Genomic DNA, 27979 nt, shown 5'->3' with positions numbered 1-27979 from the left:
TCTGTAAAGGGGGAGGGAGGGAAAACGATCATTTTATTCACAAAAACACAATCAAGAAATTGAAACTGAGAGTTGAAAATGGAAATATTGTAATTTCGAGTAAATTAATTTATAGAAAACTAACAACGGAAAACGGAAAAAGAATTACCTTGCAGAAAAGTCGAAAGATAAAACAGAAATTACGTTGTACAGAAATGATTTTCAAATGCGTCATGATAGACTCCAAGCTAACAACAGACTGTTAGGAGACACAGAAATATAACAAAAACGGGGAGAGCCACAGGAGCGTAACAAGAGAGCCTAACAACTCTAATATTAATAGAAGAATTTTAATGATTTTACTTAATAGCCTTAACAACCCTACTTCCTGATTAACTAAAATTATTCGAGATTTAAGGAACCTATCTCTAATCATCACCTCACCTAATCATGTATATATTTTAGTCACGTGCCCTAACCGCGTGCCCTAACTGTACTCTTCAGGCCAGTTGAACCTACCTTTCGTTGATCCTGGCCACTTTCTTTCTTGATCTCTAATCAGAGATCGAAGAAGGAGATAATTACTCCTTCTTTTGTCGGATAATTACCGGCAAAAGAGCGTGAAATATTTACGCTCATTTAGTAACGATCGTTCGATTTCACGATCGTTCGTTAAATATTGAATATAACTTTATTTTAACTGAAATAAAGCCAAATTACTACAAATTTCTATAAATTATATTTTATAGTAAAATATAAAATTAATGTGTGTATTTATCATATTACAAATTATTTAATTAATTACAAATTAAATAACATAATAACAAATTATTTGATTTTATATTAAGTTAAAGTAAAGTTTAAAAACAATATCTACAAACAAATTCTACGATGGATGAGCTATGAGCAATTAGAAAATAAGTCCGTATTATAAGAATAAATTAGCATCAAAAATTGATAAAATTGATAATTGTTAATGGGTGTCCTTTATTTAATAAATTAGACAAAATCTTTACAAAAAAATCTTTTCTTAATCTCTTCTTTTTTTAATTAATATTTCAATATATTTTCGCAATAGATGTGAAGCATAAGTTCGAAAGAAATTATTAAAATTATTTAATTTAATTAATTTAATTTAATTATTTAATTTAATTTATTTAATTTAATCCATCCTAGCTCATCCATTTTAAGGCAACGGAGTTATCTACAATCTACAATCTACATCTACATCGACATCTGCAATCTCTACGAATCCGTTACCTTAAAGTTAAATAAAAGTTTTTTTAACTCATCGGCACTGATGCGCAACAGCGGAGTTGTTGTTATCGAAGCTAGTTGTCTGTAACATACAAATATAAAATTCATTTATAATAATGCTCACAAAATGCAATTAATATTTTAAAAATTTTTTATCGCGCGGAATTTTATATCCGATGTGTAAAATAATAAGCAGATAAACACGCATGGAAAAATTTTATAAATTTTTGAAACTGTTTTTTAAATAGAAAATTTTATATGACTTTTATAAAAATCTTTCTTTTTAATTCATTTAAATAATAAGATCGAATTATTGTTCGTTTATAACAAGTTAACGATTTATAACAATTAATATATAAATAATAATATTCACCATCAGGTTGTTCCGCCGGTGCAGGATGCCTCTCCTAGGCCTGCTCCTCCTCTCAGATCATCAGGGTTGTTGCATCAATCTATAACATACAAAAGAAGATTCCAATGTAGCAGCGTTCAAAATAATTAATATTTCAAAAATTATTATATACATTGAATTTTATATTCGATGCATATAATAATAGCAGATTAATAAAATAATTCTATAAATGTTAAAAAACATTACTAATAATTCTCTTATAACTTTATAAAAGCTTACACCTTTACAAGATTATAGCTTTAATTTAAAAATCTTTTTCTTTAATTCTCTCTTATTTAAATATAAATAAAAAAATATAAATAAAAACATCAAATTAATTGTTGCGATTAATTGTTTAATTTAAATTATAATAAATATATTTAATATTTAATATATAATTACAAATAAATAAATTGCTTACCAGAAGGTTGCTCTGCCGGAGCCTGATGCCTCTCCTAGGCCTCCTCCTTCTCTTAGTCTTAGGCGCGCGATACTTAACGGCACTCCCGCACTCACGAGCGATATTTTTATATCGCTATTTTCGCTTTTTTACGCGCGATACTAAACGGTTCCCGCACTATTTCGGTACGATAAAAAATTTTCTATTTGATCGCGCGATGTATATACTTAATATGTATATACTTTGAACGGCACTCCCGGTTTCGGTACGAGCGAAAATCCCATTTCACTTACGAGAATCAGCTTCGAGTCAATAGGTTGGGAATGCAACGATACAACGAGCAAGGACTAAGCCCAAACCGGAAAGAAGACGAAACGATTGACGGAAATATAGGAAAATGAAGTTCACCAACTCTTTTTCGCGCATAATTATCCTATCTCGTATCGAACCTGGACCCGCTAAGCAGGATTTCAGGTGCTTCGCCCGGAACACGAAGTTTCCCGCGATTGCAGGACATGGCTACACCAGGCTGGTAGACGGCAAAAGAAGAGGATACCCACATTTTTTAAATGCTAACATTCAGCAATTTAGAAAATGGGGAGGCAACCCCTTTTACCGAGCGAAAATCGTGCCTAGGGGAATCCACTCGACTCCTCGACAGGGTTAACACACGCAGTGCGTGTGGCTGTAGGCGAGCAAAGAGAAGGGACCCATTGACGACCATTCCGAGCAATCGATCGAGTTCTAACTAATTCGGGCCGAATCACTTGACGAAGCACGAAGCACGAAGCGCGAGTGTACGTTGCATAGCAACGTGTGCAAACTCGAAACATCCCAGTTAGTTGGCATCGGAAGTAGAGACTCGTGACAATAAATGAAATTGGGATTTTATATGAAAAAGTCCAAAAGTTCCGCGAAAACGCGACGACGCGAGAATACTACAACGCGAAAACGCGGTAACGAAGCGCTTGCCGTCCGCGGCACGTTGACGGCACCGACGACGCGAAAGGGTACTTAGCTTCCCATTCAGGCACCTTAAGATTTATCATAAATAGAAAAATTTAAGATAAACCTCAAGGCACCATCCAAGTACTAAGCCCTCCCACCGCGACAAGGTGTACCCCATGGGAGGGTTATATTATATATAATTTTATATATAATATAATACATAATTTGAATTTTTTGTAATATAGTACATAAATTTAAATTTGCAAATATAAACGATAAATAAAAATATAAACGATAAGAGAACATCTATTATATAAAGCAATGTTCAAAATAATTGATTTTAAAACTAATTATTGCGCGGAATTAATTTCTACATTTTTACTTTTAAATAGATATATTTTAATGTTATAAATTGCGTAATTACAAAATAATTTATATTTCTTAAATATAAACTTTTAAAAATATGATAAATAAAAAATTTCTATTCTTTTATATACGAAGTATTTAAATAAATATATTAATATGAAATATTTTGTAAAATATAAGAAGTATCTGAAAATATTAATTAATAAAAAATTTTATAAATGTTTTATTTTAAAATAAAATGGAATATTTTTTATAAGTATATGTATTATATATGTTACACAATTTAACATCACTATTGTATCACAATCAAAGAAATAAAACGAAACGAGAAATATGTATATTTTGAATATTATTAGGTCCGCGGCGGCGACTTCGAGATATCGAAGCGCGTTCAACACAATGGGGCACTCGCGGACCGCGTAAGATAAGACACTCTTAACGGAAATTAAGAACTTTAATTAGAAACACAGAATACATAAACAACAAATAATAACAGAGGAAATCTCGCGATAACGACCCGTAATGTAAAACGCGTCCGGATAGCTTGACAGCTATTCTTCGACTCAGCTGACCATCGTTGTTATACAACAATATATACTATTGATAAATAATTTATATATTGTTGCGTTCGCGGAACGATATATATCGAACGCGCGCGACACAATCGATTGGCACACGCTGACGTTCGCGCAGTAAATAATAACGCGGTTTAAGGTATAAGAACTTTAACCACGAGTAACATACAAGAATTCAGAATAATCGTAAAACGGATCACAGATAGACGCGCATTCGCACAACTTGACAGCTGGGCTCAGACTCTCTGACAGTCGTTGTTTATAACAACATCTTGACAACGCGCGCGGAAATGATCTTCTTCCGTCGACGTACTTCCCACCGAAAGAATTCAACAGGTGGCGAATACATCCGGGGGATGGGACGCGGGGACGTAACAATATAATAAATAATGATGTGATAAATAATTAAAATATTAATGACTTACATCATATCTTATTGATCCATCCATTTCCAAGACCTCCTTTTTTTCTTTTGTTTTCTTCACTTTTTCCTCGTGGCACTCCAATCCTCGTTGCACTCATTTGAATTCTTCATTGCACTTACACTCATTCACGAAAAGTTCCTCGTTGCACTTGCAATTGTGTTTAGAGAAAGAATTTGATAATATATGAAACGTCTCACATCACTACTTCACTGCTCAAGAGCCACTGAGCGAATGATCGTAAGTCAAGAACATTACCGCGGTACTGTTTATATCGCCAGGGTCGACTATATAAAGAAAGAATTTGATAATATATGAAACGTCACTACTTTATTGCTCAAAGTTACTGTGCGAATGACCGTAAGTCAGAAACATTACCGCGGTACTGTTTATATCGCCAGGGTCGACTATGTAAAGAAAGAATTTGATAATATATGAAACGTCACTACTTTATTGCTCAAAGTTACTGTGCGAATGACCGTAAGTCAGAAACATTACCGCGATACTGTTTATATCGCCAAGTTCGACTTATACTACGTTATTGTTATAATTCGTCGTTGAAATCTTCTGTGTTATTGCCGATTAAGAAAATTTAAAGCATTGGTTGAAATTTATTTAATTCTAATAGATATCGTTAAGGAAATTATTATAATAAGCATTAATAATCGAAACATCATAACAAAATTAATTCTTTTATTCCCTTTTATGTATCCCCTGTTTCAATTTTTATTCGCAGTAATTAATGATTGCGATGCGATAAAGATTTATCGTTGCGATACAGTTTCATGTCGTTTATTATAAGTTAATTAATTTTTAATTATTAATAATTATATCAAATCATGTTTCGATACTAATCGTAATCGTGTTTAGAAAAATATTCGGCAATATGCGAAGCAAAATATGTAGTATAATTATAATATAATTTATAAATTAATAATGCTATCAACATCAAATAAATATATATTCGAATTTATTCAAATATTTTTAATAATACGGATAATTTGATGTTGCATGAGAGCATTATAACACACACGCTTGGACTTACAATAATATTATATATATAGAAAGAAAGAGAAAGGAAAGTTCGGAGAGTAAGATAATTTTTCGAAAAATGAAGATATTGCAAGATATATTTTCCATTTTTCGAGACTTTTATTCAATATTTATTCTCTATTGTGAGTGTTATAAATAACTTTTACACATAATTTTGTTATAATTTTCATAATAACTTGATATACATAATAAATTGTTATATAGAATATATACATAGAATATTTTATTATATTACACGAAAATATCAGAAATGCGTACAATGTAAAATTTATTAGAAATTTTTAGATTGGCGTATATAGCTGATATAATCTATCACAATCAAAAGAATCACTAATAAATTTATCGATTATGTCTTTCAATTAAAAAAGAGTACCCAAAATTTTAATGTATTTTGTAAGGTTTTCTAAAAGAAATATTATCGCGAAAAGATAAACTAAGTTTCGATGTTACCCAATGATTAAATGAGAAAAAAAATCGCGATTTAAATTTCACGAATATACATGACAAATAAATAAATTGACAGTAATAGTAATATTTAATTACAATCCTTGTAATTTTTATAATAATCGCAACACAACGTGCGCACACGCAATATAATTATTATCGTTTTATATGATAATAAAAAAGTATCAAGTAATTAATTTTTCTGTTGCATTTAACAGTTAACACTTAGCAATAAAACGATAATTTATTTTATTGTGATTTTTATAAGAATAATTATTTCTTTAACGATACTTAAAGATTAAGTGTATTTTATTCGATGTTTTATCATTCAACTTTTTAACAATCTAAATACAATTCAAATTATTATTAATTTTAATTCTTGTCACACACTTCTATTTTTAAATCAATATGTCAAAAATTAAATTCAAATATAATCAATTAATATTCTTATAGATCTATTCTTTATAAAACTCAAAATAATTTATTTTGTAAAACTAATTATTATACGCGCAATTAATTTTTTTATCTTTTAATTGAGATTTATCTCTGATATTAATACTTTAAATGTAAAAAAATGTTTCTAGCAAAAAAATGTTTCTTTATTATAAATTTTTGAAAAATATAATTATATAAAGAGAGTATGTTAATTTTCATATATGAAATATTTAAATAATTATATTATTTTAAAAATATTTTATAAAATATTAAAATATTTATATATAAAAATATTAATTAATAACAAAAATATTATAAATGCTTTATTATAGATACTTTAAATGTGTTAAAATAAAACCTGGAATATTTTATACATGCATTATATAGATAGATAGATAAATTTATTCTGCCCCTTGGGGATTGAAGGCGCTTTTCAGAGGAGCGTACCCAAACCTCTTACAACATCTTATACATGCATTATATTACGTGATTTTTAGAGCGAATTATATATACTATTGAGAAAATGAAAAAATAATAAGCGATATGTCTATTTTCAAATTAATATATATTGTTGCGTCCGCGGAACGATATGTATCGAACGCGCGCGACACAATTGATCGGCATACGCTCGCACTCGCGTACTCGAAAATAATAATACGGTTCTTTGAAACACAAGAACCACGAAACATAGAACCACGAGAAACATACAAGAACTCAGATAATTCGTAAAACGAAACACAGATTTTAACGCGCGACCGTTCAGCTTGACAGCTGGGCTCAGACTCAGCTGACCGTCGTTGATGTTAAACAACCTCTTAACAACGCGCGCGGAGACAATCTTCTTCCATCGACGTACTTCCCGACAGAATAACGGATGGCGTATACATCTGCAGGAACGAGACGCGGGGACGCAACAATATAAATAATAAATAATTTTTATAAATTACTCACCGCATATTTCTCTGGCTGCTTCAGGCTCTCTCACTGTTCTCTGGCTGTCCGATACTTTTCCAGATATCCTTCTCCTTTCTTCATCCTTTGCTTGCACCTTCACAGCACTCATGTTCACTCGCGAACAAACAATTAATTATATTTAGTCATAGGTAGAAACGATTGCGAGACACTTTGCACGGCACTCCCGATCACGGAATAATTACGAGAGACGCACTTTAATATATTGTATAAGGGATAGAGAAGTACGATTCGCTCGACGTTTTTATGAAATCAAATTAAATACTAATTCATTACAAATGTTGTTTTCATTATTGATATATATATGCAATACATGTATATTAATACGAATTATAGGATCGAAAGTTTAATAAAATTGAAAGTCATGATACAATAATTGTTTAATTAATAATTAATTTAAGAATATACGACGTATTTCGCACTACGATCTTTACTGCTCGAGTGTTGCCGTGTGAATGATACCAAGACCGTATGACTAGCGCGCTATTGTTTACATCGTCAAGGCCGAACACCGTGTTATTGTCCGTTCGTCATATCGAAATATATTGTATTATATTATATTATATTTTATATTATAATATAATATAATATAAATATGTTAAAGTACGTAAAATATATCGATGACGAACAGACAATAATACCGACCTTGGCGTAAACAATACATATATTTTATATTATATTATATTATATTATATTATATTATATTATATTATATTATATTATATTTTACGTATTATGATACAGCAAATAATTTGTCGATATTGATCGCGATCGCGTCTAGAAAAGGATTTAACGGAGCGCCTTGTACTACTACTTTACTCTTTGAGTGTCGTCGCGCGAATAATAATAGAGCCGAGAAAATTAGTCCGAAAGACCGTGTTATTTTTATTTTTTTATCGAAACATTTTTCAAGACTATGGCATATAAACATTAGCGCGCTATTGTTTACGCCGCCAAGATCGGTGTTATTGTCTTGTTCGTCATTGAAATGTTTTACGTACTTTACACACACACACACACACACACACACACACACACGCGCGCGCGCACGCACGTGTATATATATATATATATATATATATATATATATATATATATATATGTATATATATACATATGGAATATATTAAAGTATATAGAAGTACTTTAGATTATATAGATTTTTTAATTATATGATTATTTATTAAAAGATTGTATGATGTATCATGGAGCCTTACATTATATTAATTGTTTAGATCCACGATTCAATTATTTTACTGTGCGTCCTTATAATCCGAATTACATTTTAATGATTGAAAAATAAAACAATAAAACGTCGCAGACATATTATATTCGACTCTATAAATATCTATAAATGTTAAAGAAATAATTTCTGCTCGTAAAAATCGATTTCATATCGAAATAATAATTTATTATTTTAGATTTCTGTTACTATGATTCTTATTATAATTAATTAAATGAATTAATTACGAAATATGCGATTCGAGAATTTTCGTCGCGGTATGTATATAGATATTAATTATGTGTTATTTATAAAAGTTAATTAATTAAATTGTTATAATAAATAATTTTCCGATGTTAATCGCGATCGTATCTAGAAAAGAAATTTAACGGCGTATCACTATATTACTCGTTAGAAAATTCGCACAGTGACCTTGAGTAGTGACGTGAGAGACGTTTCACATATTATCAAATTCTTTCTTTACATAGTCGACCCTGGCGATATAAACAGTACCGCGGTAATGTTTCTGACTTACGGTCATTCGCACAGTAACTTTGAGCAATAAAGTAGTGACGTTTCATATATTATCAAATTCTTTCTTTATATAGTCGACCCTGGCGATATAAACAGTACCGCGGTAATGTTCTTGACTTACGATCATTCGCTCAGTGGCTCTTGAGCAGTGAAGTAGTGATGTGAGACGTTTCATATATTATCAAATTCTTTCTCTAAACACAATTGCAAGTGCAACGAGGAACTTTTCGTGAATGAGTGTAAGTGCAATGAAGAATTCAAATGAGTGCAACGAGGATTGGAGTGCCACGAGGAAAAAGTGAAGAAAACAAAAGAAAAAAAGGAGGTCTTGGAAATGGATGGATCAATAAGATATGATGTAAGTCATTAATATTTTAATTATTTATCACATCATTATTTATTATATTGTTACGTCCCCGCGTCCCATCCCCCGGATGTATTCGCCACCTGTTGAATTCTTTCGGTGGGAAGTACGTCGACGGAAGAAGATCATTTCCGCGCGCGTTGTCAAGATGTTGTTATAAACAACGACTGTCAGAGAGTCTGAGCCCAGCTGTCAAGTTGTGCGAATGCGCGTCTATCTGTGATCCGTTTTACGATTATTCTGAATTCTTGTATGTTACTCGTGGTTAAAGTTCTTATACCTTAAACCGCGTTATTATTTACTGCGCGAACGTCAGCGTGTGCCAATCGATTGTGTCGCGCGCGTTCGATATATATCGTTCCGCGAACGCAACAATATATAAATTATTTATCAATAGTATATATTGTTGTATAACAACGATGGTCAGCTGAGTCGAAGAATAGCTGTCAAGCTATCCGGACGCGTTTTACATTACGGGTCGTTATCGCGAGATTTCCTCTGTTATTATTTGTTGTTTATGTATTCTGTGTTTCTAATTAAAGTTCTTAATTTCCGTTAAGAGTGTCTTATCTTACGCGGTCCGCGAGTGCCCCATTGTGTTGAACGCGCTTCGATATCTCGAAGTCGCCGCCGCGGACCTAACAATATTCAAAATATACATATTTCTCGTTTCGTTTTATTTCTTTGATTGTGATACAATAGTGATGTTAAATTGTGTAACATATATAATACATATACTTATAAAAAATATTCCATTTTATTTTAAAATAAAACATTTATAAAATTTTTTATTAATTAATATTTTCAGATACTTCTTATATTTTACAAAATATTTCATATTAATATATTTATTTAAATACTTCATATATAAAAGAATAGAAATTTTTTATTTATCATATTTTTAAAAGTTTATATTTAAGAAATATAAATTATTTTGTAATTACGCAATTTATAACATTAAAATATATCTATTTAAAAGTAAAAATGTAGAAATTAATTCCGCGCAATAATTAGTTTTAAAATCAATTATTTTGAACATTGCTTTATATAATAGATGTTCTCTTATCGTTTATATTTTTATTTATCGTTTATATTTGCAAATTTAAATTTATGTACTATATTACAAAAAATTCAAATTATGTATTATATTATATATAAAATTATATATAATATAACCCTCCCATGGGGTACACCTTGTCGCGGTGGGAGGGCTTAGTACTTGGATGGTGCCTTGAGGTTTATCTTAAATTTTTCTATTTATGATAAATCTTAAGGTGCCTGAATGGGAAGCTAAGTACCCTTTCGCGTCGTCGGTGCCGTCAACGTGCCGCGGACGGCAAGCGCTTCATTACCGCGTTTTCGCGTTGTAGTATTCTCGCGTCGTCGCGTTTTCGCGGAACTTTTGGACTTTTTCATATAAAATCCCAATTTCATTTATTGTCACGAGTCTCTACTTCCGACGCCAACTAACTGTGATGTTTCGAGTTTGCACACATTGCTATGCAACGTACACTCGCGCTTCGTGCTTCGTGCTTCGTCAAGTGATTCGGCCCGAATTAGTTAGAACTCGATCGATTGCTCGGAATGGTCGTCAATGGGTCCCTTCTCTTTGCTCGCCTACAGCCACACGCACTGCGTGTGTTAACCCTGTCGAGGAGTCGAGTGGATTCCCCTAGGCACGATTTTCGCTCGGTAAAAGGGGTTGCCTCCCCATTTTCTAAATTGCTGAATGTTAGCATTTAAAAAATGTGGGTATCCTCTTCTTTTGCCGTCTACCAGCCTGGTGTAGCCATGTCCTGCAATCGCGGGAAACTTCGTGTTCCGGGCGAAGCACCTGAAATCCTGCTTAGCGGGTCCAGGTTCGATACGAGATAGGATAATTATGCGCGAAAAAGAGTTGGTGAACTTCATTTTCCTCTATTTCCGTCAATCGTTTCGTCTTCTTTCCGGTTTGGGCTTAGTCCTTGCTCGTTGTATCGTTGCAATCCCGATCGGTTGGCTCGAAGTTGATTCTCATAAGTGAAATGGGATTTTCGCTCGTACCGAAACCGGGAGAGCCGTCTAATGTATAGGTATACATATTAAGTATATACATCGCGCGATCAAATATAAAATTTTTAATATAAGTTCTTATACAAAATTATCGTTTTAACAAAAGATTTTTATCGCTGTCCCTCTCGTCAGATAATATTCCTAAATATTGCTAATTAAATATAAAGAATTATCGAATAAGAGTGTGAAGATTCGATGTGATAAGTCAACGATTAAATATTAGCTTCATAAAATTTAACGATCACCTTCGATATTATAGAATCGCGAGTTAAGTATTATGAATTTAATAATTTGTTTTTTTAGTTATATTTATACTTACGAATTTCGTATCGGAAAATATTCATAAATAAATTAATAAATTACGGTTGCGAAATCACCGTGTTTTTCCCGCGTTCTTTTCGCATTCTTAGACGAGATTGTCGTTTTAATAAAAGAGTTATCGTTGTTCCTTCGGTTAAATAAAAGTTGCGTGGCTCGTACCGCCGAGGAGTCGAAACGATTTTCATCATGGAGAATTATTTCTCACCGGTTCTTGTGAGATCCATTCGCGACATCTAGTTCGATGGCTGTTAAAAATTGGGAATTTTTATTGTAAGATTGGAACTAATCCCAGGTTTTCCTGGCAATTTCCGAAAGCAATGTTTTCGGTAGTAATTCAACGACGATACGCTTCTTTAACGTCGAATTAATTTAAATAATATATATTTAGATGAGAGAAATGTATCTTTTCTTTCCTTCGTTAAAAAATGTTCTTCATTATTAGGATTGGTATCATTATTATCTATATAATGCCAGAAAGATTTAATAGTAGATTAAATATGGATATAGCGTTGTGTATAAATTTTAATTTTTTAAATAATTTCATAATTTAATTAATTTTTATTAATTTTTATGATAAAAATAATTACGAACGAATATATTTTATTAATTATTAATTAATTTGAAAAAATTATTTAAAATACATGCACAAATTAACATATCCAAACTATTTTTATAATTTTTGTTAATATAATATATTATATATACGCGAAATTATACATGAATGTTACATAAAATGTGCGAATACTTAAAAATTTAGAGACGAATCGAATGGGTACCCCTATATCAGTAAGATATTGATTAAAAGAAAAAAAAATTATTAATTTAAACGTTACAAGAATAAGAATCTAGATAATTAATCTAGAATTAATTATATATTTAAAATTATTTCATTTATTTTATTTTGAACACTATTCGAATTGAAATTTTTTAAATCTTGCTGTTATCGGGTTCGATTCGTCTCGCGCGCGACGGTACCCCAAATTATGTGTTCGCACATTTAACACAAACTCCAATAATGCATGTATTTTATTATTTATAAATATAATCGTTCGTAATCACATTTCAATAACAAAGGTTATATCCATTTAATTTTCAATAAAGAAATATATTTCTTAGTAATGGAAGAACATGTTTTCTGACGTGAATATCAATTTCGCGAATTGAAAATAATGACGAGGGATAATTGTCTTTGATTTAATACTGAAATCATTGCTATCGGGAATAGTCCGGAAGATCCAGGATTCGTTCCCTCCTACAGTGAAATTCCCGACGTTCAATAGATCACTTAACTTTTCTTCGCAGATTGATCTTGCGAAATCTGATGTAGAAACAAGATGTTAATCGTTCTCACTTTTTAAGATCGCTCCTCTTTTTATCGGATATTACCGGTATGTCACTCGCGTATCTGCAATTGAATATTTTGAATATTATCGATTTATTTATTCGTCGCGGTTTATCGCGAATTTTATATCGCGATTTATCTTATAAAAATTCGCAAGTAAATCGGTCGGTGAATTTTATGTTAATAAACAATACGGATCACAAATGTTTGCTAAAATATCTTCGTCTGTCAACATTTGTGTGATAATAATTATATCGCACGCGTGTCTATTGATGGTTTCGATTATCATATAAAAATTATGCGTATCTCGCAATCGCGCGAATATTCCGATTATTGTCGATTTATTTATTCGTCGCGTTTTCTCGCGAATTTTAAATCGCGATTTATTTAGTAACTTAATTGTTGATTTCGAAGTTTATTCTATCTTTTCATTTTGAATATTTCCTTTGATAAGGATTCCTCTACACAAAATGCGCCAGTAATGCAAATACTTTCTTTTACAATCGAAGAAACGATCAATAATTTTATTAATGACTCTTTTGATCATGATTATTTACGTTTATACGTTATTTATATAAAACTAATTAAATTCTATTATTCTATGTCGATTATTAATAATATATATCGCGTAATTAATCATCATTAATCAGTCTTGTCTGGTCTACGTAAAAATTTTTAGTAAATTTTATATTATACGTATACTTTGGACACTTTCGTGTAATAAATTTTATTTTGTATTAAGTTTAATATTATAGTTTATATTAAATTTGTATTATATTTTGTAATACATATTTCTAATGCATTGTATTTTATATATTCTGCATTAAATTTTGTAATATATATATTTGTAATGTAATTATTTTTATATTACATAATTTAATAATTTGTAATGTGTTTTTTATGTAATTGCAAATTAATTATAATTTACGTTGTATATATTATAATTATGTAATATATATTTTTTATATGTATTATATTCTCTGTTTAAAAACTCTATTAAGAAAAATAAAAAAATTTTTCTTCCTCAATTTTTCCTCCCCTGTATCTCCGCCTTAACGAAGGCATTTGCCAGGTGAGGAGGTTTCAGTACTCTCTGAACCTGAGAGCTATGCCGGCGGTAACATACGCCGATATTCATATAGTCTATTCTTATATTTAAAATCATTTGGACAACGTATGGGCACACATACATACACATATAGGTAAGTAATTTATAAAAATTTTTTATAAAAATTATTTTTATAAAAATTATTATTTATCATATTTATATATTATTTTCAAAATAATGGTTGTTATACTCTGGTGCTACCGGCATTTCGTGCACATAGCACGGAACAAAACCAGAAATTGTGCACATTATATATTACCCTCTAAGAACATTCATGGACATTGGCTTTGTAGTTCATGTCCACGTTTTCAATGTCCATAGAGGGAGTATCGCTTTCAGGGATCACCTAAAAACAGGCCATGACATCTCTCAGTCTTCTCTCTGCTTTCAGTCGTTTCTGTGCACAGGTTTACAGGACCGGTGCACATATGCAAAACTGCAAGTCCATTAAATAAAAAGTAATTCTACTTGACATTGTAAGTTCTCGATCCTTTGTTATTCTATAATTATATTCCGAATCATATAAACAGTTATTTTATTTTTCACATTTTACAGAGTCTAACCCTTCAAATAACCTGTGATAAATGTCGCATTGAGAGACACATTCAATATCTTTACCATGCTATCTTTAAATAGTGTAAAATTGATTATTCCTACGAGCCATACAACGTGGAGAAATTATGTAGGTAACACGTACTGTCACCTGAAAATCTATCGCAACAGATACAAACACCTAGTTCAAACTTTTGGTTATTCCACGGAATGTGATATAAAAGAGAATGCTGGTTCATCGCTCGATCCCAGGGTCGAGGCACTGCGGGAGAAATTGATTTATTGCGATTATCTAGATCGTAACAAGGTGACAATGGGTTATATGAAACGTTTCACGCAGAAGAAGAAGATGGAATTTATTGATAGTCAAATGCGAGTTGACAGACTTATGAAGCCTGTCTACAGTATACTCTTAGATAAGAAAGATGATGAGAGGGATGACAGTCATCTGCAGGAAGCACGTACAGAAGAGCAACCGACAAAACCTATTAAATCTGTACATATGCCGTATGCGAGTACTGATGAATATAGTAGTGTGAAGACATCGTCGGAGGATTTAAATGATAGTAATTTTGACGAATTGGCAATACCTTTGAGTGACAAATATAAAGCTCTGTACGATAAATATTTGGAAGAGAAGAAGGTAGCTTCCAGCAAAGGGACAAAGCTCATTTTAAAGGAATATTTAGAGAAAAGAGAAACGGATTCTTCGTACAAGTACGACTTGTCCAATGTTCCACCTAATTGGATGGTCGATGTCGAGGAGTATGATGATACCTTGGATATGTGGCTCGACAATTATGGCACTCCAGATCCCAACTCCAAAATCAGCTCTGTTCCTTGCGGCGGATGCGGCGCCTTGTTACACTGCAAAGATCACGCTCTGCCAGGTTACTTGCCTTCGGAACTATTTCTGAATAAAAGCGAGAAGAAACTGCGGGTCATGGTCTGTCAAAGATGCCACTTCATGAAATACTATAATACCACATTGGAGGTGAAGGTATCGGCGGACGAGTATCCGAAACTTCTGAAGGTAATAAAAACAAAGAAATGCGCTGTCATCCTGATGGTTGATCTTACGGATTTCCCGTGTAGCATATGGCCTGAGATAAATAGCGTGTTGCATCCTCTGACACCAGTATTCGTGGTAGGAAATAAAGTTGACCTATTACCTCAGGATTCGCCACAGTTCTTAACTCATGTTAAGGAATGCCTATCAAAGGCTGTGGAAAATACAGGAATTAAGAAAGAGAAAATCAGACACATAGAACTGATATCTGCGAAAACTGGATATGGCATAGAAGAACTAATAAATAAATTACATTCTCTATGGAAATATAAAGGTAAATATATTGCTTCGAAAAAATTGATCCTAAGAAGAGAGAAAATATACAAACAAATAAAACATATATTTTAATTCTTAGGAGACGTTTACGTGATTGGATGCACAAATGTGGGCAAGTCTTCTCTGTTTAATGCGTTGCTGCAGTCCGATTATTGCAAAGTACAGGCTGTGGATCTTATACAACGTGCGACAATCTCTCCCTGGCCGGGCACAACTTTGAACTTGCTGAAGTTTCCTATTTTAAATCCCCTTAGATGGCGGCTTTATTTGAGAACGATGCGATTGATAAATGAACGACAATTCAAACATGATGAAAACCTAATAAGAAACAATATGTTCAAAACGACGCGTAACTTAAAGTACGCTACATTGCAAAGTACGTATCGCGCTTACATCATCAAGCAATTCTCACGAATATGCGATTGCATGTAATCGACCGAAAACATGCTTTATTGCTTATTACACGAAAGACTAAATGTTATAATATTGTAATGTTATAATATTATAATGTTATAATTCTCTCTCGAATTTAGGTCACATTGGTAGGACATTTCAATCAAAATGGACAATTAAGGACGATCCGTTCTTGGAAAAAAAATACAAACATCATAGGGAACAATTCGGTATTGACGAAACTAAGGAAGAATATAAATACAGCCGCTGGTGTTACGACACTCCCGGTACCATTCAACCAGACCAGATCTTAGATCTGCTAACGACACCGGAACTCTTGTCAGTTTTGCCGACTAGAATAATCTCTCCTAGAACATTTATTCTACAAACAGATCAGACGATATTTTTGGGCGGAATCGGCAGATTGGATTACTTGGAAGGCGACGATTTCATTAGGTATCCTCTCACGCATTCAATTATTAAATAATAATTATTAAATTATTAAAATTTATTTATTATAATTAATTATTAAATAATTAATAAATTAAAGATGTTCAAGTATAATGAAAACGGTTTGCATGATGTCATATAGATGCACGATATTCTCGAGTAGACAATTACCAATTACTGTAACCAATACTGCTGATGCGGACAGTATATACGACGAATTACTCAAAACGGAAGCGTTCGTCGTACCCGAGAGTAATCCAGAGCGATTGAAACATTGGCCCGCATTAGGATCTAAGGAGATGGAAGTCATTGGTATTGGGAGGAACGAATCAGCTGCTGATGTTGTTCTATCCAGCGCGGGTAATCTTTGTTTACAATAAATATGAAGTTTCAGGAACATATTTGCGTTTTGTGATTCTCAATCTCATGAAAGCTATAATTGTTATAGGATGGATCGCGATTGCTGGTGGAGAAAACGTACGCCTTTCATTAAAGGCTTGGACCCCGCAGGGACGCGGCTTACACCTTAGAACGCCGGCGCTCTTAAGTAAATCCGTTGTTCTACGTGGTACTCGAGTCTCGGACGCACCAACATATAGAGACGGACGTCAAGCGTACAAAGCGTGAAGGAGAAAGAATAGTTTTTACATGTATAAACTTCTTGTATCTCCACATTACATGTTTCATCGTTTACGTATGTAGTCAATTTCTTCACTTTTATTTCATGCAGTGACTGCTATTTTGATAAAAAAAAGAACACAGGGTGTATCTTATTCTCTATTACATATCTCTAAAGAGATGTTAAACATTGAACAATTTCTATTAACACTTGTACACACAACTTACGTCCATTAATTATTTTAATTAATTACAACTAGTTTTCTCGCAATGAGATTCTTTCGTAAAACGTGTATATAAAACATTTGATCTGTGTTTTCAAATTTTATAATATAAAAATCTTTAGAAAAAATTAGATTTAATCAACGATTTTTTTTCGATATCAACCGTCGACTTCTTGCGCTCGTATTTTTGCTTGCTTGTACATCCTTTTATAAAATTTTTCTAGATCCTTATAAAATTCGTGACCTCGAGAATGATCCCGAGTATACTCGCAATTCGAATCGCACTCTTCGATTCTGAAATATAATATTTTCAAAGTTGAATATATCAAAACGTTCTATTTTCGACACGATAATTTTATTCACTTACTCCATAGTTTCAATAGGGCACAATTTTTCTCTAGCTTTCTGCAGATTTCTGATTTTAGATTGTAATCTGTAACAAGCAGACATATCAACGTAAAAGAGTCGTCGAAAGACACATACATATACCTTTTTCCAATCAACTCACAATGACACCGTTGCTTCCTCTCGCGCATTGGTCAGTTCACAAATACAACAGCATTCCCCGGTTTCGGACAAATGTTTGCGACATCGACGCTTAACGTCCATATATCTCTTGTCTATGTCCGAATCATCGTAACATTTAGAAAAGTAACAATTATACTTTAAACAAACTGGACAATTGTCCATAACATGAATCTTATCGTCGCATATCATGACAGCTTCATCTTGCTTTCGAATACATGGAGAATCCTTTCTTGTTGAATGATAACACTGAATGCCATTCGTAGTATCACAGTGGTGAGAATCGCCAACACTGCTAGATCTCTGACGATATCTATCACAAGATTAAATAAAATATTTATATATATAATTGTTAATGTTAAAATAATATAAAAATATATAATAATACACATACGGTCGGCAGCTTTGAGACCTCGGCTTAGTGTGGCAGACTCTTCGTTGCCTAATAATACCTTTGACCGGTCTTTTTCTCTGCCCGCATGTCGTTTGCTGAAATTTACAAATTCGCAGGACCGACATTACATAAATCCCGAAGAATTCTCAAACATTGAATATACGAAAGAGGGTGAGGAAAAAATAAATTATAAACATGCATTCGTATCGCCGATCTTAATCTATGAAGTACCTTAGAGTTAATCATTTTTGGATTGACGACATAACATTTGCTCATACTTGTGTCATAGGAGCCCGACACTTCCTCGATAATCGTTTTAGTGGAGACCTCGATTTTGGGCGCTATGATACCCTATGCAAAAACGGAGAGATAAGAAGTTTTATAATGGACAGAGTTGAATATGAACGGAAGACGTACAGGAAAGCATTTAGTCGGCTCCATCAACAGATCTACATCAACTCCAGCCAATAAACCCTTGAAACACGACGCAGGGTATAGTAAATCTGCTAGATTTGTCTCGAACGTGGCCAGGGTGATGCCTCGACGATGTGCCGGTGTCGTCCATTGTATTAATTCCACATACAGAAACTCTTGTTCCAAAGTGCGTTGCAATTCCGCTAAAGAAGCTATTCGAGCAAAGATCTTGCTGAAGGTGAACTTATCATGGAACAGCAGCGGGAAAATCGGACTTATTCTGCGACTTTCCGCGCAGAAGTCGAGAATGTCGAGTCGTAGAGCCACTTTGCCGTTAGGACACAACCAAACACCAGGGCACGTTACCTGAGAACGAGAAGAGAAAAAACATTCCTTTGAATAATTTTATATATATGAAAGAATTACATGCAATTGACGAGAGAGGGAAGACACGTACCGCGTGTACTTCTAGCTGTACTTTAACGCGGAAAGCCCTGCCTGCCATCTCCAATGACAGTTTGACACATCGATTATATGGTTAACAGCATCGTAGCCGCATTTTGGACATAATCACTTTTTGCTTCAGCAAAATCATGGTGAGTTACAACGTATGAATTTTCCACCTCGTGGATTGTAACCGGATCTACCGAACCAAACGTCTCGATTTAAAAATACACGCGGGACCTTTACACCTTTAGGGACCTATGCCATCTTGCGAAAGAGTATCTGTTGCCATGGAACAGCGGTACACAACATAAGCTCGAATCAATGTATCGAATTTTCTTCCAAAGTTCAGTCGGCACCATAGATGTTATTGTCGAGAGAGCATCTTTTTCTGAAATGTAGAAGAAAATTCGCCGAACACGTTCAAGCTGATGTCTCATCTTTATTTTAAATCATACAAAGTATCTCGAATATTCATGTTCTAAACGGTACGCCGGCAAATTTTTTCTCCGGTAAACCTTTGTGCAGTTTTCGACGTGCGAGCTCATATGTTACAAAATCAGATTGTTTTTTGGGGAAACGCAATCTCGGATCCCTCGTGATAGGTATCAACGGTGCAGGGAACCAGCCATATCTGGACGCAAATGACTTGTTATTGCAACTAAAGAGTCTCTTCATCTACGTACTTGTCTCTCGTCGACTTACTCCATGTTCACCGCCGGTGGCCTAAACGAATAGATATCCTTAGGCGTCAACTCCTGTCGTTTGATCAAATCGACGTCCTCCTGTCGAATGTCCCACGGTGGAATAACGTCATGTTTCGCATAAAACTTGCCGGTCAACGATTTCGTTCGAATAGTAGGTGTAAATGTTTCTCGCACACTTATCAATTTGTTCTCCTTCTCGTACCTTTCCTTGTAAAAGCGCAATTTGGCAGGATTCATCAGCAAATTAGCCATAGTTTTTTTCGATTCCCGATTGGCGAAATTTTCTAATTTTTTTATTGCCGGTAACACGCGGATTCGACCTTACGTCATGAGAAAAAAAATAGAAAAACGAACATCTAGTTAACTAATTTCAAGATCTTTGTTGTCAAATAACGCATTCGCGAAAGATGACAGAGCGATAAATGGAAGAGATAATAAAAAGAGAGAGTATTGATGTATATATATTTATTTTAAAATATGTATATCGATAGAAAACACATACATAACAAGCGGAAGACCGTGGCCGATCAGTCAGACAGATTTCCAGGCCTATAACATCGTTGTCTACTTTTTCTCGTGCAATCAAGAAATTTTTCATAAATGTATAGTCGAGCCTCTCTTATTCTTTCCTGCTACATATAGTTCCTATTCTTTCCCCGATTTTCCTTTTCCGTTGCCTCGCTCTTTGCATACGAAAGTCAAACATAAAGTAACGAGAGAGCGGGGCAAGAGAGGGGGGAGAGGAAGAAAGAATAGAAAATATGGAAATAAGAATAGGAAGTTTGACTGTACAAGACATAAGGAACTAAAGCGCCGTTTCTTTCTACTAGTCTCCGACATTGCGCCCTAAAGCGTCACGCTGCTTCGAATAAATCATTACGCGAGCGATTAATCGGATTAATTGATGATGCTGTGGATTTTTTTTACTGCATTCTCGATATAACGTATCTGATATAATTCACTTAAAGCTACGCATTAAAAACTATTCTTTGTTCGTGTCATACTATGAACACAATTATAGGAAAAAAGATGTGAATATCGAATACATTTTTTCGAGAAAAAAAGGCTACGTGCACACATTTAAATTCGTAAAGCAGTTGACACTTTGGAAACGCGAGTTGACAAGACCGATGAGACAAATGACGACAAACGCGAGATTTTTTGTTGTATCTCTTACTACCTGGGATTACTATAACAATATATAGCTGCCGACTTTTATATTTATATTTCTATAAATATTGGAGCCCAAGTATACTTTTGTAATTCACATTAAGACAATAAAAATACGCAATTATTTTCCGCTATTGGAGAGACTTGAAAATATTCTAAAGTAAACTCGATAAAAAATATTTTGCTTTACAGCTTTTTTTACATTAATCCTTCCTGATCCAAAGATAATTGGAAAAAAAATCAATTGAAATTTTTGAATTTGAAATGAAATTTATGTGATATTGGAGTAGCAATCTTTGAATCAGAAAGAAACATGCGATACCATCTAAAAAAACAAATTTAAAAGCTTCAAACATAATACACAATGATTTCCGATTAGAAGAAAGATAGGAGGTACAACTCCGATAATTTTTTGACATTGTGGTTCAACAATTATTTATACATATCTTTTTGCAAAGAATATAGAAAATCTTGAATTTTTATATTTTAAGCTTCTCAAAAATTTCAAAAAAATATATCTAAATTTAATGAAGTTTGATTAAGTTTCTCTCTTCACGTACATAACATATAAAATAGCTTCTGAGAAGTGTTATTTTTGGCGTTTTCAACTCGTTAGAGAAATAACTCGCTAACTCAGTAAAAAATCTTGCTTCTAACCGGACATCCTTGTATTTCAACACGATGTATTTATTTAATATTTGTTGGTTCCATCTTTGTCATCGCGACTATTTCATCATCGTGATAAAGAAGCGCGAGACACTTTGACGCGCAATGAGAGATTCACTGATATATTATAAATCTAATTATATAAAATCGTTGTATAATAGTAGATGCCGCGTTTTCTTGTATTTTCAGTGTATTCTTATAAAATTACTTTCTCTATCCGAATTAAAAGTCAGTTCTGTTCCATAACAGATATATCTGCAGCACCGAGGATGCATTTCTCCTTTCACTGAAGTGTTGCATTATGTTTCTGAAAAAATAAAATTTTTTTACAGTTGCAATTATATCCTATAAATTAAAACAAAGAATACGAGAATTTAAAACAGAATAAAAGATAATTGAAAGTAGATTAATTTTTTTCTCACTTCTGAAAATTACATTTCTTCTCACTGATCTTTTAACGAGAATGATTTAACGCATTTGTTCAATGTATCCTTTCTGCTCACCAAATAGTTTGCTGTTCCCTTCGGCGAACTCCACATCCGCCATCCTATCAGCGTAGGACCTTTGCCTGTCGGCGCCGAATTGCGATAGATCCGCGATATTGCCGTTGTTGTGATATCCGTTCTCGCATCTGCTCAAGTAACCGTCCAGCAATGGCGATCGACAGGTGTCACGTGACGACAAATAGTCTGGATTGCTCGGCGACAAGATCTCCTCGTAGTACTCCACGCTTTTCGGCTCCAGACGACTAACAGTGGAGCCGTACTTTTTCGGCAGAGTGGTCGATGCGCTCCTACCGCAATAAAAATCCGCCGTTGTACCGCCGTCGTTCAGGGACGATCTTGACATGGTGCTGCTCTTGTACCCTGAAACCGCGAGATCGTTGTCCGCGATGACGTCCGTACTATGATATTTAACGCGCGACGCGCACAGATCCGAGGTTGGTGACTTCACGTATCTCTTCGAGGAATCGTACGAGGAAGACGGTACATAATGATCGTAGAGGGACTTTGCTTCTGGACTGTAATGACCGTGCGAGGACACGTCGCTGTACCTTTCTCGGTCGATCGGCGATTTTCTGGAGGACACCTCATCGTATAAACCGTATCTATTGTCCGATCTATGAAATATAAATGATAGGTATGAGTTTCCCTTTATGTAAAAAACTATTAAATAAATTATTATTAATTAGGGTATTTCAAAAATAGATAGCCAAACTTTTGCAGGATATTTTACTTATCATAAGGATTTAAAAAAGTCATTAAATATACATATATATATTGCAATTTTTAAGAACAATTCAGATGATTAGAGGAAGAACTAGAAAATGTACGCTGTAATTTAATTTATTGTACCTTGTTCTAGAAATGCCATAATACAATCTGCTGCGCTCCCTTTCCCTGGAGCTATTGAGGCTGAATCTCCTGGGCAGAGTCGCGCTGGTCACTCCCGGCGGTGGCGCCGTCAAAGATGGCCTCTTCCTATCGTTGAACCTTGAATAGAAACTGCGCCTTCGTATTCGGTCTATCACGGATTCCGAGCTGTCGCCGCGCGTGAATAGGGAATACGACGTCGGCGACGTCGGCGAATATAACAGTGGCGAGTGCAAATCACCGCGATTGTGATTCAGGTCGGCCGAACAGATCGACCAGGAATCGAAGCTCTCCGGTTCTTCGGGCGAGAACATTTCGCTGGTCAGGCATTCTTCCGATGGCGACTCTTTAGTCACCTTAGCGTTGTTCGTATCGTTGATTTCTTTAGGCGGACCTATCGCGTTCTCTCTCGGCTTCTCGTCGCTCACCGAATCAAACGTTGAATAATCGTCGATAGTTTGCGAGCTCGAGCAATCGTTTCGCGACTCTATATGATTCTCCATGATCCTGACGCACTCGGTGACCTCTCGCTTCAGCTCAGCGACATCCTTAGCACGCAAGGGCTTATCGATAATGATCTTATTGCCGGTGATGTTAGCGTGATGCGTCATCCTCGACAGACACTCTATCAATTTGTCGCCACTTTCTGCTGCAGGAACGTCAGTCTTAGGCGATCCAATAGCGGGATTCGCTTTAGGCGACCCGGACTTGGGCGAGTCCCTCTTGGGAGTCGTGTGTCTGAACGTGTGCTGCGGTATCTTGGACAGATCGAGTTTCAGACCTGCTCTACTCGGCCGATGTTGTTCCGGTGATTGTTTAGTCGGATTGACATTGGAATTGGAAGTGTTTTGAAGCACAGTACTAGTCTGATCGATGGACGACTTATTCGGTCTAGTTTGGTCTTCCGTAACATCGACTTTGGATGACGTATCTGTACTTTGCGTAAGATGTTCGCTAGCATAATCAGACTTCGCAAACGATGTTTTCTGAATGTCCGATTCCGTCCGTTTTAAATAAGACGATTTCGTGGCAGTCTGATCGTCAAGATTGTTTCCCTCAGCCGAATCTTGTGCTATGACATTCGACGCCTCAGGACTTTTCTCCTTCTTTGTTATTACTCTCTTCTTTATCAATGGCTTCGATGATCTCTCCTTCTCATCGGATTTGCTCTCTGAACTATCGGACGATTTCTTCACGACCTTCTTCACGACACGCACTATCCTCTTTTTCTTAGTGCCGTTGATATCATCTTTTTCTGTACTTTCCTTCAATTTCACCGGCTTCTTGGTCTTTTTATCAATATCCTCGCTTTTGTCAATTCTCGCGATAGATCCATTCTTACCTAAAGAATTAATATTTTTCTTGGTCTTCATCAGTTTCTTGTCTTCGCCACTAATAATGGACTCCGCATGTTTATTATCTATGATTTTCTGAGGGTCCGACTCGTCTAATAATTTTTTCGGTGACTCCGCTTTCTGTAACTTTGTTTTATCCGCGGAAGAGTCCAACATGATTTTTTCCGGTGCTTTTTTAAGCTCCCTCGACTGCTTCTCCATCAGAGATTTCTTCTCTTTAACGATCAATTCTTTTTCTCTCGGCTTTTCCTTGGGCGGCGATCTCTTGCACTCGCTGACTTTCTCTGGCGATCTCTTGTTTTCCGGAATCTTCTTCCCCGATTTGTTGTCGGCTCTGACGAACTTGGTCGGTATTTTGCTCGTTGTGCTGTCTTCCTCCGATTCGGCCGACTTGGCGCATTTAGGAGGGCTTCTCTTCAATCTGCTCATGATTGCGTTCTGCGATCGGCCGCTGCCGTTCTGCTTCGCGTCCGCGTTCGTCTTAAACAAACCCAACACCGATGTCACCCGTCCTTTGGCTGATGGCACGTTTTTGACATCGGCATTCTTGTCCAACGATAGGTTCTCCACACTCAGCGTCTTCTTTGCGCCTGTCGATTCCACGGACGGACACGGGATGGGCGGCGCCGAGCATTCGCGTTCCTTCCGATCATTGGCATTTATCGTCGTCGACTTTGCGCTCGCCATCATCTCGTCGTTCACGCGCAGCCTCTCCAACTTCTTCTCCAATGAATGCAGGAAACCGCTCTTCGCACTGGAGGCACGTTCCACCTTCGCTTTCTCTTTATCCTCGTTCTTGGACTTGATCTCCGAAGAAGAGGAGGAAGGGGCGGAAGAGGCGACAACACTGTCCAGTTTATCCTTTTGTAACGCGTTCATTTCATTCTTTTGCTCCTTGCAGATCTTTTCGTCCTTCGCGCTCTCGCCCTCCTTGTTTTCGCTCTTTCGTCTCATAAATCGTGATTTCCGGCGCTCGTTCTCTGCCGCCTTCTGCGCCTCTTTCTCCTTCACGTATTGACTCTCCTCTCGTGGCGTGTCGAAAAAGTCTGGTCGCAAGAAGCGCGAGATCCGATGCTGTTTAGGTTTCTGATCTTGTTTGTTGTTGTTTTTAGATTCAGTCTCCTTATTGCTGCCTCTAAAGAACTTGCTCAATATCGATCTTTCCTGATTTGCATTTCCAGCCAGCGCGTCTTGCGAGCCAGTGAATAACTTCTTGTAGTCTGCGTTTACGCTCGGTTCTCTGGTCAACGAGCCTGAACGCAATCTGAGACTCGGGATGCAGCTACGTCTCTTGGATGTGATGGAGTTAGATGACGAGTCCGGGGGTGAGGTGGTAATCAGTGCCTCCTTATCGCATTTGTCCGTGTCCTTATAATTACAGCTGAGATTCGGATTGAATCGCTGCGGTGTTAGATTCTTTAGTTTTGATTCCTTGATCAGATTTTCCGCCGCTAATAGGCGATTCTCGAAGCTCATGGACGTGTGATCGGACTTGCCGATCGATTTGCTCGTATAATCGCCCAGATTAGATGACGATTCTGTAGGCGAAGTTTCGCAGGATCTGGCTGATATGCCGCTCGAGGTAGTGGTGGTGTCAATCAGATTGGCGTTCGAGTTACACATGGATATCGAAGTGCTTTCCGACACAGAACCGTTTTCAGCAGCATTATCCGTATCCTCCTTGCAGCCAGACACGAGATACGCGTCGTCGCCGGGTTCCTCCTGGATCTTGTCCGTTGTCCTGTAATTGTAAAAATTGTCTCGTCTCACGTTACCAATGATGCTCGATCTAGCAGAGTCCTTGTATTTCCGTCCGAGTGTCATCACGTGCTTCGGTAGCGACGTCAACAGTCTGCCATCGTCATCGTCGTCGTCGTCGTCAAACAAACTGATGCTTCTCCGGGGTGAATGCCGCTCCATCGATCTATCAAATCTGGACGGCTCCAGCAAACTGTTGGTCCTCCTAATACCACCCCGATCGAGTGATCTACCCCTGTACTCGGTCTGATCGGACGTCGCCGAGTGCCGCAATCTCCCAATCTCGCCGATCAAGTTTCTCGCTGGCGTTTCCCTCGTCGGTGACCGACAGTATCTGCTGCTGTCGCGCGGTACAGATGGTGAGCGCGGTATCGAATGCCGGGTCTGCTCGATAAACTGCCTGCTCAATCTGCGCGCCAAGTTGGGAGTGAAATTATGCTCCAACGACTCTCGTGTCTCTTTCTTGACCTGAGCCGTCGTTTCCGCTTCTATATCTCGCTCGCGAACTTCCTCTACTCTATCTGAAAGCAATCGAAACAGGGTCTATGCACATTCCGCATGCGGGTACGTGTACGTGTGTGTGTGTGTGTGTGTGTGCGTGTGCGTGTCTGTATCGTGTGGCAACTAGGTATTATTGTTGGTAGTAATATTTGGTGTAGGACAGTTGCGTAAGAATACTCTCACAATGTCGGTATATTTACATTCCTTTATTTCTCTCTACATACATAAATTGTTTTTATAAAATCTCTGTCACGAAAAATGTAATAAATAAAATGAAACATATTGTTCCTTCTTTTCTCTCATTCAAATTTTGTCGAGCGTCTTCTCAAAAGCGATCCCACATATCATACAACTATATTGTAGGACAACTGCACTCGCCTTCGTCGATGTATATTTTCAAGTCATGGAAACTCTAAAACGTGACTCTACTCGCTTTCCGCGTGACATCGATGACTTAGAATAGTGGAAGATTTCAAACTAATCTTATACAAGGATATCACATATAAACAATGGCTCTTTGAAAATATGCATCAACGATACTACATAATAGTAGCATATACATACACGTACTGCTTTTTCTTACATATAGGCATTAATACAGAAAATTATAAAATGTGTACTCATTTAACAGTGATCATGCAAAAAAATAGGACGCTTCCATATATAAATAATTATAGATTTCAATTAACAAATAACAAAATATAAAATAAATCAATATATAATATATATACTATATATATGTATATATAATATATACTATTATTTATTCTATATGTAATATATATTATCAGATATATTATTATATATATTATGTATATACATATAAATAATATATATATTCTTAAAAATCACAATGTGTTAAATGAGTAGACTTAGAACAAGTAGTGCCACAAAGAGAAGGAGAA

General features: G+C 35.3%; 4 protein-coding genes across 7 annotated transcripts in view; 1 reads left to right on the top strand and 3 right to left on the bottom strand.

The window, feature by feature from the left end:
• The first annotated feature begins 14557 nt into the window (after nucleotides 1–14557).
• Nucleotides 14558–21555, top strand: LOC145973588 (nitric oxide-associated protein 1). The gene is made up of 7 exons (XM_083103103.1): nucleotides 14558–14661; nucleotides 14741–16080; nucleotides 16162–16458; nucleotides 16616–16931; nucleotides 17068–17285; nucleotides 17374–18857; nucleotides 18976–21555. The coding sequence occupies exons 2-6, from the start codon at nucleotides 14805–14807 to the stop codon at nucleotides 17550–17552; spliced, it is 2286 nt and encodes a 761-aa protein (XP_082959229.1). The 5' UTR covers nucleotides 14558–14661; nucleotides 14741–14804; the 3' UTR covers nucleotides 17553–18857; nucleotides 18976–21555.
• Nucleotides 17598–19826, bottom strand: LOC145973589 (uncharacterized). The gene is made up of 7 exons (XM_083103104.1): nucleotides 19558–19826; nucleotides 19104–19466; nucleotides 18918–19037; nucleotides 18687–18781; nucleotides 18276–18605; nucleotides 18135–18200; nucleotides 17598–18061 (listed from the first exon to the last, which is right to left on the bottom strand). The coding sequence occupies exons 1-7, from the start codon at nucleotides 19603–19605 to the stop codon at nucleotides 17926–17928; spliced, it is 1158 nt and encodes a 385-aa protein (XP_082959230.1). The 5' UTR covers nucleotides 19606–19826; the 3' UTR covers nucleotides 17598–17925.
• LOC145973590 (uncharacterized) lies at nucleotides 19848–20594 on the bottom strand. 2 transcript variants are annotated; one of them, XM_083103106.1, is made up of 3 exons: nucleotides 20250–20594; nucleotides 20003–20178; nucleotides 19848–19935 (listed from the first exon to the last, which is right to left on the bottom strand). In XM_083103106.1, the coding sequence occupies exons 1-2, from the start codon at nucleotides 20501–20503 to the stop codon at nucleotides 20019–20021; spliced, it is 414 nt and encodes a 137-aa protein (XP_082959232.1). In that variant the 5' UTR covers nucleotides 20504–20594; the 3' UTR covers nucleotides 19848–19935; nucleotides 20003–20018. The 2 variants fall into 2 exon arrangements, with proteins under 2 accessions (XP_082959232.1, XP_082959231.1); XM_083103105.1 differs by having other exon boundaries at nucleotides 19918–20178.
• Nucleotides 20700–27979, bottom strand: part of Nuak1 (Nuak family kinase 1) — a 26087-nt gene continuing 18807 nt past the window's right edge. For all 3 annotated transcript variants that reach the window (XM_083103100.1, XM_083103102.1, XM_083103101.1), the window contains exons 11-13: nucleotides 23443–27094; nucleotides 22591–23207; nucleotides 20700–22394 (exon numbers count right to left, since the gene is read on the bottom strand). In XM_083103100.1, coding sequence (XP_082959226.1) covers nucleotides 22387–22394; nucleotides 22591–23207; nucleotides 23443–27094 — 4277 coding nt within the window. In that variant the 3' untranslated portion in view covers nucleotides 20700–22386. The remainder of the gene's footprint in view (nucleotides 22395–22590; nucleotides 23208–23442; nucleotides 27095–27979) is intronic.

The sequence above is a fragment of the Camponotus vicinus genome, unplaced genomic scaffold (genome assembly GCF_025532165.1).
Source record: "Camponotus vicinus isolate PSW18456_S1 unplaced genomic scaffold, iyCamVici1.0 SCAF_6, whole genome shotgun sequence".
NCBI classification, from domain to species: Eukaryota; Metazoa; Arthropoda; class Insecta; order Hymenoptera; family Formicidae; genus Camponotus; species Camponotus vicinus.
The sequence above is the reverse complement of the archived record's forward strand: the minus strand, read 5'-3'. Positions and strand labels throughout refer to the sequence as shown.